This window comes from Lactuca virosa, chromosome 2, assembly GCF_052849685.1.
Source record: "Lactuca virosa cultivar CGN04683 chromosome 2, Lactuca_virosa_CGN04683_v6, whole genome shotgun sequence".
Lineage (NCBI taxonomy): Eukaryota > Viridiplantae > Streptophyta > Magnoliopsida > Asterales > Asteraceae > Lactuca > Lactuca virosa.
This window is the reverse complement of record NC_136427.1, coordinates 286,661,109-286,674,712: the sequence shown is the minus strand read 5'-3', so window position 1 is coordinate 286,674,712 and position 13,604 is coordinate 286,661,109. Positions and strand designations below refer to the sequence as shown.

General features: G+C 32.0%; 1 protein-coding gene across 1 annotated transcript; it reads left to right on the top strand.

Moving 5' to 3' along the window:
- Positions 1 to 9,773: 9,773 nt before the first annotated feature.
- Positions 9,774 to 12,755, top strand: LOC145161317 (transcription factor MYB1-like). The gene is made up of 2 exons (XM_079080818.1): positions 9,774 to 10,188; positions 11,889 to 12,755. Exons 1-2 carry the CDS (start codon positions 9,867 to 9,869, stop codon positions 12,596 to 12,598), a joined length of 1,032 nt encoding a protein of 343 aa, XP_078936944.1. The 5' UTR covers positions 9,774 to 9,866; the 3' UTR covers positions 12,599 to 12,755.
- Positions 12,756 to 13,604: the final 849 nt, after the last annotated feature.

Here is a 13,604-nt window from a genome sequence, read left to right as displayed (position 1 = left end):
ACAAAAAGAAATGTGCAAGTAATGTAAAAAAAAAAAAAAAAAAACTTATATTTAGGGGGATGGAGTACTTATCCTGTAACCCTTCAAATCAATTTGTCATATAGGCATTGCACCAATTTTTTTTTCTCTCATACATTTAATATATTTCTTCCAACTCACTCTCAATGATACAAGTAATAAAGTATATAATATAAAGTATAAATAGGAGAAATGAAAGGAGAGTGGGGTGAGCGGCATGGTGAAGCCAACTAACCTTCACATAGTTGGACCTGTCTTGTGGCAGAGTCATGGTACCTCCAGTACTACACTTCACTCAATTTCACTTAGATTAAAAGGAGTGGATACGCTAAATCCACTCGTTAAGCTCGCTAAGCCCCTTTGAACACCATCCCCTAGCAATTGCTAAGGGGTTCGCTATGGATGAATCTTTATGTATACAACTAGAAGAGAGAGAACAAAATGGTGTAATGTGATTGGTTGGAAAGAAAGTGGTTTGTTGCATATGTAAATTTCATATTTTTAATTAAAAAAAAGGTACTTTTACCCAATCCCTTTGCCATTTCCCTTTTCCATTAAATTTGAAAAAAGAAAAATAAATAGAATGTTACCACTCCCTACCAATTGCTAAGAATTAGGAGGTTAGAGAGAAAAATGATGTGGCACAAAATAAGATGATGTGACAAGGTGCTAGGAGTGTTACTACTTCCCCTAGCTTTATCGTCATCTCTCGTAGACTCCATCTATACTTAGACAGAAAATATAGAGTAGCATAAAATAACTCATCTTTTCAACCAAATTACTAAGTTGGGTTAATAAAAAATATGTAATATTTTAAAAAGGTTAGGTAAGACAAAAATACATCATATACTCTCTAACCAAAATTACTAAATTATTGTGAACTTATTTACATATAATTTACTAAGTTGTTGTGAACTTATTTATATATAATTATTTTTGTAATATATATTTTTCATCTAAATGTGTAATATTCTAATTATTCTAAATGTGTAATATTCTAATTCTCCAATAAAGAGGCAAATAATCATGTATTTGTTATAATTAATAAGTTATCATTTTGTTGTTCCACAAAATCGAACCCCAACAAAGAGGCAAATAATCATGTATTTGCTATAAGGCAGTAAGGAGTGGTGTCGATATTGTCGAACACCACCTCATCCCAAACCAACACCAACATCAACCAAATCTTGCCAAGAGGAGAGAGACTCGGTGAACAGGTGTCGCCAGACTTTTTTTGGCCTCTTGTCGAGAAGAATGGGCGGTGTGCCCTCGGCATGCCGAGCTCCACGTCGGAAGTGTCAAGCTGCTTTCCGTCTCACTAGTATTACTAAGGTTGAGGAGCTATTTGATTTTGTAGCAAAATAGAAATTAAGGTTGAGGAGCTATTTGGAGCCGCGATAGAATAAATTGAAAGTGAAAGTAGAGTTGCTTATAAATTGTATAATTCTAATATTACTTGAATATTTTATTGTGTTTTATGCAGAAATATTTCATTATTTTGGGAAATTTTTTGATAAAGTCATATTTTTTTAACAGAAAAGTCCCGATTATTTGAATTTTTTCTCAAATTAATGATTTTTTTTTATTTTAACAATAATGAAAGATTATGTGAATTCCTCAAAATAATAGGATTATTCTGTTCAAAAAAAAATATTTAGGACTCTGTCAAAAAATTTCTCAAACTAATAAGAGTTTTATGAATAAAACTCATAATTTATTTCTATTTGTGGTTATATTTTTTTCAAAATATGAATAATTATTAAAAATTTGTAACTTATTTAAGTAGGTTTAAGATTTTTCTTTTGGAAATTTATATAGTTCAAGTCGTTTGTCAAAGAAATTAGGTTAAAAAAAATATTATTATTCTCCTCTGCCTGGGATTAAACTCAAACTCATAACCTTTTAGTTAGTTGTTAGTTTAGAACATCCATGTTAATCAAGTGGGCTAACCCAACTTATAACTGTCTGTTAAAAATCTTAACATGTTTAATTAAATTGGATTGAACATAATTAAAAATTTCAACCAAACATATTGAACCTGAATTCAACCCAACCTAGCCCCATTTGATTTTACCAGCACCCCACTTAGTTGCACATTTAAAAAAACAAACATGTGTTCATAAGTAATCACGTTAACCTCTAATCAACTAAAAACTTCGAAGCATCCAATCTTGAATGTATAAAATCTCCGTAAGATTGAAATTTAATAACACTTTGCATTCATTTAAAACTTATATGAATACTATGAGCTTTTAATCTGAACCTTGGGATTATGGAAAAATAAAGTAAAAAGAAACACAAAAGTAGGGGTGAGCAAACCCAAACCAACAAACCGAGAAACCGACTAAAACCGACGAAACCGAAACCGAAAAAACCGAAACCGAAGCAAAACCGATGGTTAGGGTTTAAATTTTTTAAAAACCGAAAAGTCGGGTTCGGGTTCGGTTTTTACCCAGAAACCGACCCATCCAACCCAAGAAACCGACCCATACTTAAAACCGACAAACCGTCCCAGAAACCGACCCATCCAACCCAACAAACCGACTCATACTTGATTGTTTTTTGGTTATAATAGACTATTTCGGGCTTTGGTTGTAACTTGTAGTAGACTATTTGGTTGTAAGACTCATGTTTTTTTGAAGTATTTAACTTCAATTTGGTGTTTTTGAAGTATTTTACTTCTTGCTTCATTTTTGGAAAATTGGTTAAAACCCAAAAGCCATGGGTTTAAACCCAGAACCCGTGAGTTTATGGGTTAAACCCAAGAAACCGAAAAACCGACCTCAGAACCCAAGAAACCGAACCGACCAGAAACCGATCCTATTGGGTTCTGAAAACCAGAAACCGAACATTTATGGGTTGGGTTGGGTTTGGGTCCAAAAACCGACCCAAACCGACTCATGCACAGCCCTACACAAAAGTATAGCGAAAAGCCGAAAACTGTGTTGTTTTGGGCTCATTTGCATTACAAATAGTTTAAAATTTTCAATATCAAGGCCCATACTATTGCAAATTGCAAAACTCCAATTCTCCAAAGTCCAAAACATCAAATATGAATGCATCGTAACTGTTTACAGCTTTGAGCCTGGTCCTGGGCCTGGACAATATCCAATTAATAAAATCTGTAGTAATAGATACGGAAATAATAAAAGGCCCGATCGGTCATGCCATTTTGGAAAGGGACTAGTTAAAAATTTTGTTAATTACACGGTTAAGAGGGTGTTTGTTTTATCTTTTAAAACATCTTTTAGCTTTTAGAAAAAGATAAAAAGCTAAAAGATGTTTGGTAAAAGCAACAGATATTGTAAAAGCTATTTTTGGATGTAAGAAAAATGAACTTTTTGGAAAAGTTAGGTGAACCTGACTTTTTGCAACTTTTCCTAAAAGGAATTTTGCCATCTCAAAAGCTAAGCTAATTAGCCAAACACCCTAAAAAGACCGGTTGAAGCCTTTTTAAAAAACAAGTTAACAGTTCTATACTTTTATCCGTTAATAGGTTCTATAACAATTAGAGGTGCATGGAAAAACCAGTTTAAGATCCGAAACTAGTTTGAAAACCGAACCGATCCGATTTTTAAGCCGGTTTGATTAAAACTAAACTGCCAGTTTGTACGAGTATTTTGCTAGTGGAACCGGTTTGGGTAAAAGTTTTCAAACCTATAAAAAACTGATTTTCATATAGTAAACAAAATAGTCGTTTTCAAAGCTATAAAAAACTGATTTTCATATAGTAAACAAAATAGTTTTCATCCATTATGTTGTAATTTGTTGTTTATACAAGATTTAAGAGGTTTCTTAAGACCGGTTTTCAACATGTTCAATAAAATTCAAGTGATGGTCTATTCAAAAATGAAATTATACTTTTTATATTTATTTATTTGTAAGATTTTTATAGTATTTTTCAAAATGAGTTTAAAACAAATAGAAACTTATGAAACTAAATTAGTATAATCAATCTTTTTTTATAATTAAGATAGACATATCTTATTAGCATAAAAAGACAAAACGAAAATATTAGAGTTATTAACTAAAATATCATATTTAGAGGTTAGATATATCAAGATGATTATATATTTATCGTCTATCATAAAATAATTATGTAAATAGCGAAATAAGACCATGGAATATGTGAGTTTATATTTTATGATAAAAAACCATGCTACTTTTATATGTGAATTTACGAGTATATTCAAGCTCACAAATACTTCACGGCATATTTTTTTTAACGAGTACGCTTTTCCGTAGTTTCTTTCTACAAAAAATCATCTGTTTTTCTTTTCACAAATTGAGAGATATTAAAAGGATGATGATGATGATGATGATGATGATGATGATGATGATGGTCACAAGAGGCAAAGCATCCCTTGTTTATTTTTTGATTAGTTTTAGTAAATAAAATATAAGAATATTATTTAATTGATAAACAAATTCAAGAATATTATTTACTTGTTATTTTCAACTTATGTGGTGTTCTTATGTCCATGATCGGTAAAATAACGGAAAAAAAAAAGGAAACACACTTTGTGTGTGTGCATATGATCAAGAACATAAGAAGGAGATGTCGATCAGAGATATAGAGTTTGTCATGGTTAAAGATTTTAACAAGAACACATTGTGTTAGAGCTTGTTAACCACTAATAATTAGTGTATTTTAATCCATCACTTGACATTCACAATGTTATATTATTTGGATGAAATAAATACATTAAAATGGAAAAGATCCATAATTAGATATAATTTTTTACCGTTTGTGTAATATGTACTATATTTCATGCGTTTAACTTATAAATCAAATAACAACCTCTCCTCTCTGGTTATGTTTGTCTCATTATTGACTTTAAAACATGAGAAATTTCATCAAATGACCAAAGGGAAGGGGGCGTTTGAACATTTTAACAATGAAAAATAGAGTTTTGTAGAATGATCATGACTTCCGCAGAGGGGGCTCTGCGGAAGCCTTAAACCTTCCGAGGAATCCGACCCTCACTGAGGAATTGAGGTTTTAGGGGTATTTTTGTAAATTCACAAAAAAAAAAACTGATTCTAATTGGGTTGCTGCGGAAGTCCGAATTGGTCATATTATTTGTTATTTGATTTCTAAATGTGTTATTGAATCCATTATATGGTCTTTAGAGTGTATCTTAGTTCAATTGATAAGAAACAACAAGCAATTCCACATTTTTTCCATGGGTGCTCTGAAGAACAGTACCTTAGAGTTGTGTAACTGAAGAACAGATCCGCAGAGGATCTTTCTGTAGAAGCATCGAGTTCTCTGTGGAACTGTCAGAATCGATTTAATTTCTTCAGCAACCATTTCCTCAGAGAGATTTATGATCCGCAGAGACAACACCATTTCCGCAGAGCCACTTCTGCGGAAGTATGAAAGATACTTTTTTTTGTCTTTATCCCATGCCACCTCAATTCCTCAATGTTATTCACATTCCTCAGAAGGTTGAACGCTTCCGTAGAGCCTCAGAAGGTTGAACGCTTCCGTAGAGCCTCCTCTGCGGAAGTCATGGTCATTCTACAAAACTCCATTTTTTATGGTTAAAATGTTCAAACACCCTATTCCCTTTGGTCATTTGATAAAATTTCTCATGTTTGTCATTAGATTGGATCAACATCCTTGAGTACCTTCTATTCATATGAGTCATTTATATGCTTAAATAACTTTATTTTTATTTTTTTTATTATTTTTTTCTGAGTTTGATATCCATTACTTTTTGAATATCAAAACAAAAGTTAAGAAATTAAGAAGTTACCATCCAATTTTACTAATTTTTTATTATGGATTTTAATTAAAAAAAATGCAATATTATTGAAAATAAAAAGGTTAATATACATTATACAAAACAATATAAAATTACGAAGAATAGCATAATATTTGAAATGGGGACACACATGTCAATTCAATAAAACTTTCTTACAAACTAAAGCACTATAATGATAGCAATGGGATGCGTTTACCTACAAATAACATAAGTTACAACTTAGGCTCTTCAAATCTGAGCAAGTGCATATGAGTCCCACTCTTTTGAAACTCTTCAATAGAATCCAAACTCATTTCATAACCACTTCTTAAGATTGTCCAAACAACTAATATTTTTATGTTACTAAAAAAAAGGACATGTCTTAGAATAATTCTGGATCATAATATCAAACTTAGATATACAGTGTTGTCCTAAAATTAAAGTATCAATTTTCGCAAAAGGCTTCGTTGATTTGTTTAAATAAAAATCATTATAAAGTACAAATAATATTAAATAATAAATGCCAAAAACCATATCACACTATCAATGTAGGTTGGAAATATGTCTCATCCCAAGTAATAAAGGGTTCAAGTCTCGTAATGAACAAATATAATTAATACTAAATTCCTATTGGTGCATTCTAGCACATAATAGATGTGAGAAACATTTGAACCTATATATATATATATATATATATATATATATATATATATATATATAGGTTCAAATGTTTCTCACATCTATTGTGTGCTAGAATGCACCAATAGGAATTTAGTATTAATTATATGTATATTAAATGTTATCCATACTTATAACTCATTTTTATGAAAACTAATTAAATTCGTCATTAATGTCAACAATAATATTCTTTCAGAATGAATTCATATCTAGTAGAATACACCATCGTTCTTCATATTTCATGCAACTTTATTATATTTTAAGTGAGTGAGTCCTGAAACAAAATACGAATTCATTTATAAAAACCTAGATCTGAATTCATTCTGAAAGAATGTTATTGCTAACATTAATGACGGATTTAATTAGTTTCCATAAAAAGAGAATTATAATTATGGATATCATTTAATATACATATAATTATGGAAATCATTTAATATCTATATTTATTTAATTAAATAATTATTTAATTTACTAAATTCCAATTGGTGCATTCTAGCACACAATAAATGTAAGAAAAACAAAATAACCTAGCCCTATATATATATATATATATATATATATATATATATATATATATATATATATATATATATATATATTGACGGTCTCCAACCGCCTACGAATAGGTGCTAGAGGGTTCATTAATCAGCCCTGGTCAATATCGTTCAAAACCGGTCCAATTTGGTCCAAATCGGACTCCTAATCCGGCCAAATAAATTTAAGAAACCCGCCAGCTCAAAGGAGCCAACTCACTAACACAACTTGGTTTGGTTTTCTAAGAGATAAAAGCTCCTTTTATAGAATAAGTTTGCCTCTAAAGAATGCTCCCACCAGCGATGTGGGATAAACTTATAATTGTTTCATATCTCCACTTTGCATCTCGTTCTTCCCTAGTTTGGATCTCGTGCTTTGGAAGGAGAATTTGAGTTCCATCACCGACCCACCCTTCTTCTCGAAGATGGAAGGTATCACGAATCGAGTGTACAAATGAGTTAAAGGATACTGGCGGAGGAGACGCTACCATCATCTTCAATTTCCCTTTTCTTTCTTTGATCGATCGTTAAAGGATTCTGATTCAGTTGATTTTAACGAGTTGTAAAGTTGGCCGAGGAGACGCTACCTCCAACGATATGTAAACAAACCTTGCTACCTCCAGTGTCATGTAAACGAACCTCGACGACTCAAATTGACAAGGTTGCAGGTGGCGGTTGGAGTAGGTGGCAGAAATCCTGTCGACACAAAACTGGTTTGAATTCGTTTTTGGTCTACGAAGGTTTGTTCTTCAATCTATACTCTGATTAGTTGCTAGGGTGTGTTTTTTTGGTAAAATCGATTCTATCTCGACTCAAATTGGTCATACAATGCTTAAGAGAAATTTCGGTGATATGGTTGATATGGTTGTTTGATAACAAGCATGCCAAGTGTTTTTGTAAATGCTTAAGAGAAATTTCAGTGATTTTGGTCATACAATGTTGTGATGGTCCAACAACATTCACACGAGCATAAATTTTAGTGATTTTGGTCATACAATGCTTGGATTTGCTTTTTTAGTTGCAGACTAAGATAAAAGGTACCGAATGGGGGTTGGATACAAGGTGAATGTTAATGGAAGTGTTACAGAAAACTACTGGGAACCGCTTGAACAAGAGAAAAAACTGGTAGATGGAAAGAGAAGAAGACCATACAGGATAAAACTAGTTGGTGTTATCGGTGATGCTTATTTAGCTGTCATTAGAGGCATCAGGTAATCAAACCCCCTTTCTTATATATTAATATATTTTCTACAAATTACATTTCTTACATTGTTGATTCATTCATTCATCAAGATTGTTGGCTTAATTACTTGTTAACGAGAGAGCAATCATGTGTAGAAGGGCTGTGAAAGTGAGGTCACCGTCAACATCACAAGAGTCTTCAAAGTCAAAGCAAAAAAGGAATCAAAACGATTTATCATTTACAATGATATATTTATTAATGTTATATTTATTAATTTTTAATAATTAATGGTCCCCGATTAGTCCCCGCCTAGCCGATTAATCCCTTGACCCCAGTCCACCGATTAACCAACGTCGAGCGATTTCTACAACCTTGATATATATATATATATATATATATATATATATATATATATATATATATATATACACACACACACATACCAAGGAACCAAGGAACCAATGAACCAATCTTTTTTTTTTCAATTTTTAGAACTTATTTTTTATATAAAAAAAACTAAAAATACAGAAATTCATAACTTTTTATCCTTTTTCCAATGATATCAAATTCGATAAAAAAAAAATTTCGTCAAATTCACAATGTGAATCTAAATTCACACGGTGAATCCGAAAAATATATTTAACATTCACAATGTTAAGTTATGAATTTAGATATTTTTAGTTTTTTTTTCGATAAAGAATAAGCTCTAGAACTTAAAAAAAAAATTTGGTTCATTGGAGAACCAATAATTATGGTTCTCTATTGAACTTATATATATATATATATATATATATATATATATATATATATATATATATATATATATAGGAAGGTTTATATGGAAAACAAAAAAAAACCTAAAAAACCCCTAAAAATCATAAAAATCATAAAAAAATACCTAGATATCACAAAACTTTTTTTTTGACTTTACACATAAAAAAATCGCAGCTTTTTTTAAAATTTCGCTGAAAAAAAAATCAAAAATCAAAAAAAAATTTTATAAAAAAAAAGTTTTTTTTTTCAAAAAAAGTTTCAGCGATTTTGTGTTAAAAGGTGCGATTTTTTAAAAAAAAATTCAAAAAAACGTTTTGTGATCTTTAAGTATTTTTTTATGCATTTTTAGGATTTTTTGTTTTTAATAGAATATATATATATATATATATATATATATATATATATATATATATATATATATATATATATATATATATATGATTAGTGGGTATGGTATTTGTAACTATATAACAAAAATAACATTAAATTTAGATCAAAAGATTCCTATATTCTTATTTAAAAATATACATGATATATTACTAATAACTAAATAATTTTATTTACTTATATATCAAATCAGCTTCTGTTTAGATTGTTGCTCATTTAAACCCACTCGCATACGATTACATATAATTTAACTATTTTTAATTTGTATTAACTTAGCAAACATATGTTTAGTTATTGTAACCATTACTCGATAAAAATATTAGAAAACCAAACATTTTTCTTAACTATATTTTACAAAAAGTTATTTTTAAAGATGGGGCCATTAGTGTAGTTAGCGCATATTTTAGGGGTCGAAGTAGTAACATTTATTATTTTATCTCAGGGAAAACAACTTTGCAGTTAGTCGGGTTGGTACGGTTAGAGAGAGAGGAAGTCCAAACGGAAGAGCATAGAGAGAGAAAGAGACGGAGGGGAAGTGAAGAGATGGAAGACGATGCAGGGCACAGCGAAGAACATACGATCGCTCCCGCTCCCGCCGCCTCCAACGCTCCTGAAGTGGGAGAAGTTGGCGACGTGGTGATGGTTGAAGAAGGCAGCGGAGGCGGTGGTCGTGCTGATAAGAGGAGCAAAGTTCGGGGACCTTGGTCGCCGGAGGAAGACGTGATTTTAAGTGAACTTGTGAGCAAGTTTGGGGCGAGGAACTGGAGCCTGATCGCACGAGGTATCCCTGGCCGTTCTGGGAAGTCGTGCCGTCTACGGTGGTGTAATCAGTTGGACCCTGCTGTTGAGCGCAAGCCCTTTACTGGTAAGAAAAGAGCATTCGACGGCGTCATTATCTAGTCTCTGTCTTAATATTTTTATGCATTTGTTTTAGGATTCACTGGTTATCTATGCTAGTCAATTGTTCAAATGTTTTAACCATCGATGACAAATCCCGTTCCTTAGTAGGGTTTTTGGTTCTCCGTTTCACGCCGAAGTGATTATCCAGTGTCCTCGTTCTTTTGTGCTGTGTATGATATCCATAACTTAGGTCACGCCATTTGTTCATGACTTTACAAGTTGTTTGATTGAGGTTGGAATTCTTCTAAGTTTCTCTAGTCCTTTAATGTCACAATGAGAGAATCCTGTAATTTAGTGCTGTTTGGGGATTACACAGTATGACGGTTTTCAATTTCCGATATTGGCTTTTGTCCCAATTGTTGCTCACATGACAATCTATCACACTACATAATCCACTCTGATTGTGTATCATTTGTATATGACTATATGTATATTGATTATCTGTACTTGCTTGCTGAGATTGACAAGTTTCATAGGTGCAGTGTGTTTAAGGCTGACATATAATAGAAATCATATTATATTAAAAAGATGAGACCTCAATGTTATAGAAAATCTCCATCATTGATCATTCATAATGGTGAATCAAAGGTAGTTACTGAAGATGGAAGTGTCTTTTCAACATTAAGTTTGGCTCATTGTCTTGTGATTAAACCAAAGTGATCATCATATATACCCTATTTAAGGCACTATCATCATATATACCAACACAAATTTTGTTCCATGGTTTTAGATAGTTTTGTATTTTAAACCCCTTGTGTGTAGAAAACGTCATCACCCAATAACAGATAACTCGTGTCAGTGTTTGTTTTTTTGTTGAGGGTGATAAGTTGCTTGTTATATCTAGGATCTTAGTAAACAGTTTGTGTGGATTGAAATAACTGAATGATAGAACTACCAGTAACCTTTTGGGATAAATACTTTGTTGAGTAACCATGGAACAGATAAAATAATGCGTTTGCCCAATTTGCTAATCTGAGAAATTAACCAAGTCTTTAAATTGAATATATTATTGCTACAAAGGAAAATATATCGCACTCACACTGGTTTTAAAAGGAATTCCCATAATTTACTTTTGGTATAATGGGTGGATGCCAATCTTCATAGTATTATGTCGTGTTGGTTAAAAGCATTACAAGGTCTTCAACATTTATTGTATGGAAGTAGAAACACACACACACACACACACACACACCTGTTGAGTGGAATGACAAAGGAATGGAATTAACAGATAATGAAATAAGCAAGGTAATGGAATAAGTCATTACATTCCATGATCATGTCTGGTCAATCCTGTAGGAAGGGAATGAGTTTTCATATGAGTTTGTATATTATGTGTAAATACAAAGCATAGCTAAAACTCTACTCTTTACATTATCTACTTATTTTCAGAAAATAAAATTACTAAAATCATGAAATAAAAAAATGTTGGACACGTGTCACTGAAGTTTCATTAATGCAAAAGGGTTATGTTGTGATTTTTCACACCCTCTTGCTAAGGAATGAAAATTAAGAAAGTAGAAAGAATAACATTTCTTCAAGAATGTTCCATTCCATCATACAAAACAACATTTTTTTTTCATTTTACGGGAATGAACCATTCCATTCCTTCACCGTTTCTGTCATACCAAACATTACCTGATTGCTACAATACTTTTGTTTATGCAGAGGCAGAAGATCGGATTATAATGGATGCCCATGCAATCCATGGAAACAAATGGGCATCAATCGCAAAACTCTTGCGAGGTAGAACAGATAATGCGATAAAAAATCACTGGAATTCAACACTCCGACGTAGGTACATCCACCCTAATTCATATAATAATAATAGTAATACTAAAATGGACATCAACTACAACCACCTGGACACAACAAAAGCATCCTCTGAAGACACTTTATCAAACGAAAACATCAATCAGATTCAGTTGAAATACGAACATCAGAATCAACAATTCCCCGAGACCACCCTTTCTCGTCCAATCCCACATTTCGGAGCATTTTCCATTTATACCCCTCAAAATGGAATCCCAATCCCAAATGAGGAATCGAGAACGATGGTTATACCCATACAAGGACCTTTAAGTTTAATCCAGGCGTCCAAACCAGAAAGCATCGGGTGTAAATTTCTTAAAGGGTATACGGCGGAATCAGTGATTCCGTCGAGGTGTGGGCATGGTTGCTGTTCCGGTGGTGATTCTCAGGAGGGGTTACTGTTGGGTCCGGAATTCGTTGAATATGAAGAACTTCCTCCTTTGTCAAACCAGGAATTGGCTACAATTGCTACAGATCTTAACACCATTGCTTGGATCAAAAGTGGGTTAGAAAAACCTACCCAAACAACTTTTGCATTACCTGCACAAGTTGAAGGACTGAGTTGAAACAAAGGGATCAGGTACTAAAGTTTCTGTTTTTTTTTTTTTTTTTAATGAATATAATAGGCTTACTTATAAAACTGAGTTCAGGCGTTTTGGCTTGTGTTGCTAAGTTAAGAGTTTATAGCTAAATGTTTAGTTACTTAAATGTTTAGTCCCTTCATCTACAAGGTTTCGTTTTTGTTACATAATATCAAATATTTGAATCGCATTTGAAATTACAGAGTGACAGTTACAGCGACAACGACAGGTAAGAAAAAAGTCAATTCTCTTGATCTTTTGTCTATGCTATAGACGAAAATACCCTCGTCTTCAAAAAAAAAAAATCCTTTGGAAGCCTGTCCAGATGTATGATGACAATATGTTATGGGGTTGTACCTTATGGGTGATGGCATATGATGACAGTAAAATTTGTTTGTTATATGTGGTGACACAAAAACAAAAACAAAAACAGAAGGTTGTTGGGATAATGTATTATTGTGGTCAGAAACCATGGGAATGGTAGCAGTAGGAAAGGGACATGCCTCCTAGTTTTTTAATTTTTTTTGGGTTTTTACTGTGGAATATTTTCTTACTGACAAAAATGGAGTTGGACTCTTAACCTAATATCAATCTATGTATCATCTTATTTATGAACCTTAATCAACACAAACAAATAAATTTCGAAAATGTTACAAACAAAAATGCACTAGACATTGTTCATGATTTGACGAGTTATGGATTTGTTAAAAATCAAACATTCAGTAAATGATGGATGCTAAAAATGAAATAACGATGAGAAATAAATTAAAATCTTCGTTGCTTGTTAATATGATTGGACGAGTTAAAATCTTAAACCAGGGTCGCCGTCTCGTCGATATAGAAACATCTCCTTGAGATTACAAAACATACACGATATTGTGTTATTTTCATTTTTTTTATTAAAATATTATATTTTCAGAAATATACCTAATTTAATACAAAAAAAAAAAAAGAAAAAAAGAAATACAATTACATTACTGGGTTATTTATA

Coding starts and splice junctions, on each gene's coding strand:
- LOC145161317 (XM_079080818.1), top strand. CDS start 9,867: ATGGAAGACGATGCAGGGCACAGCGAAGAACATACGATCGCTCCCGCT. Junction 10,189..11,888: donor TGAGCGCAAGCCCTTTACTG/GTAAGAAAAGAG, acceptor TTGTTTATGCAG/AGGCAGAAGATCGGATTATA.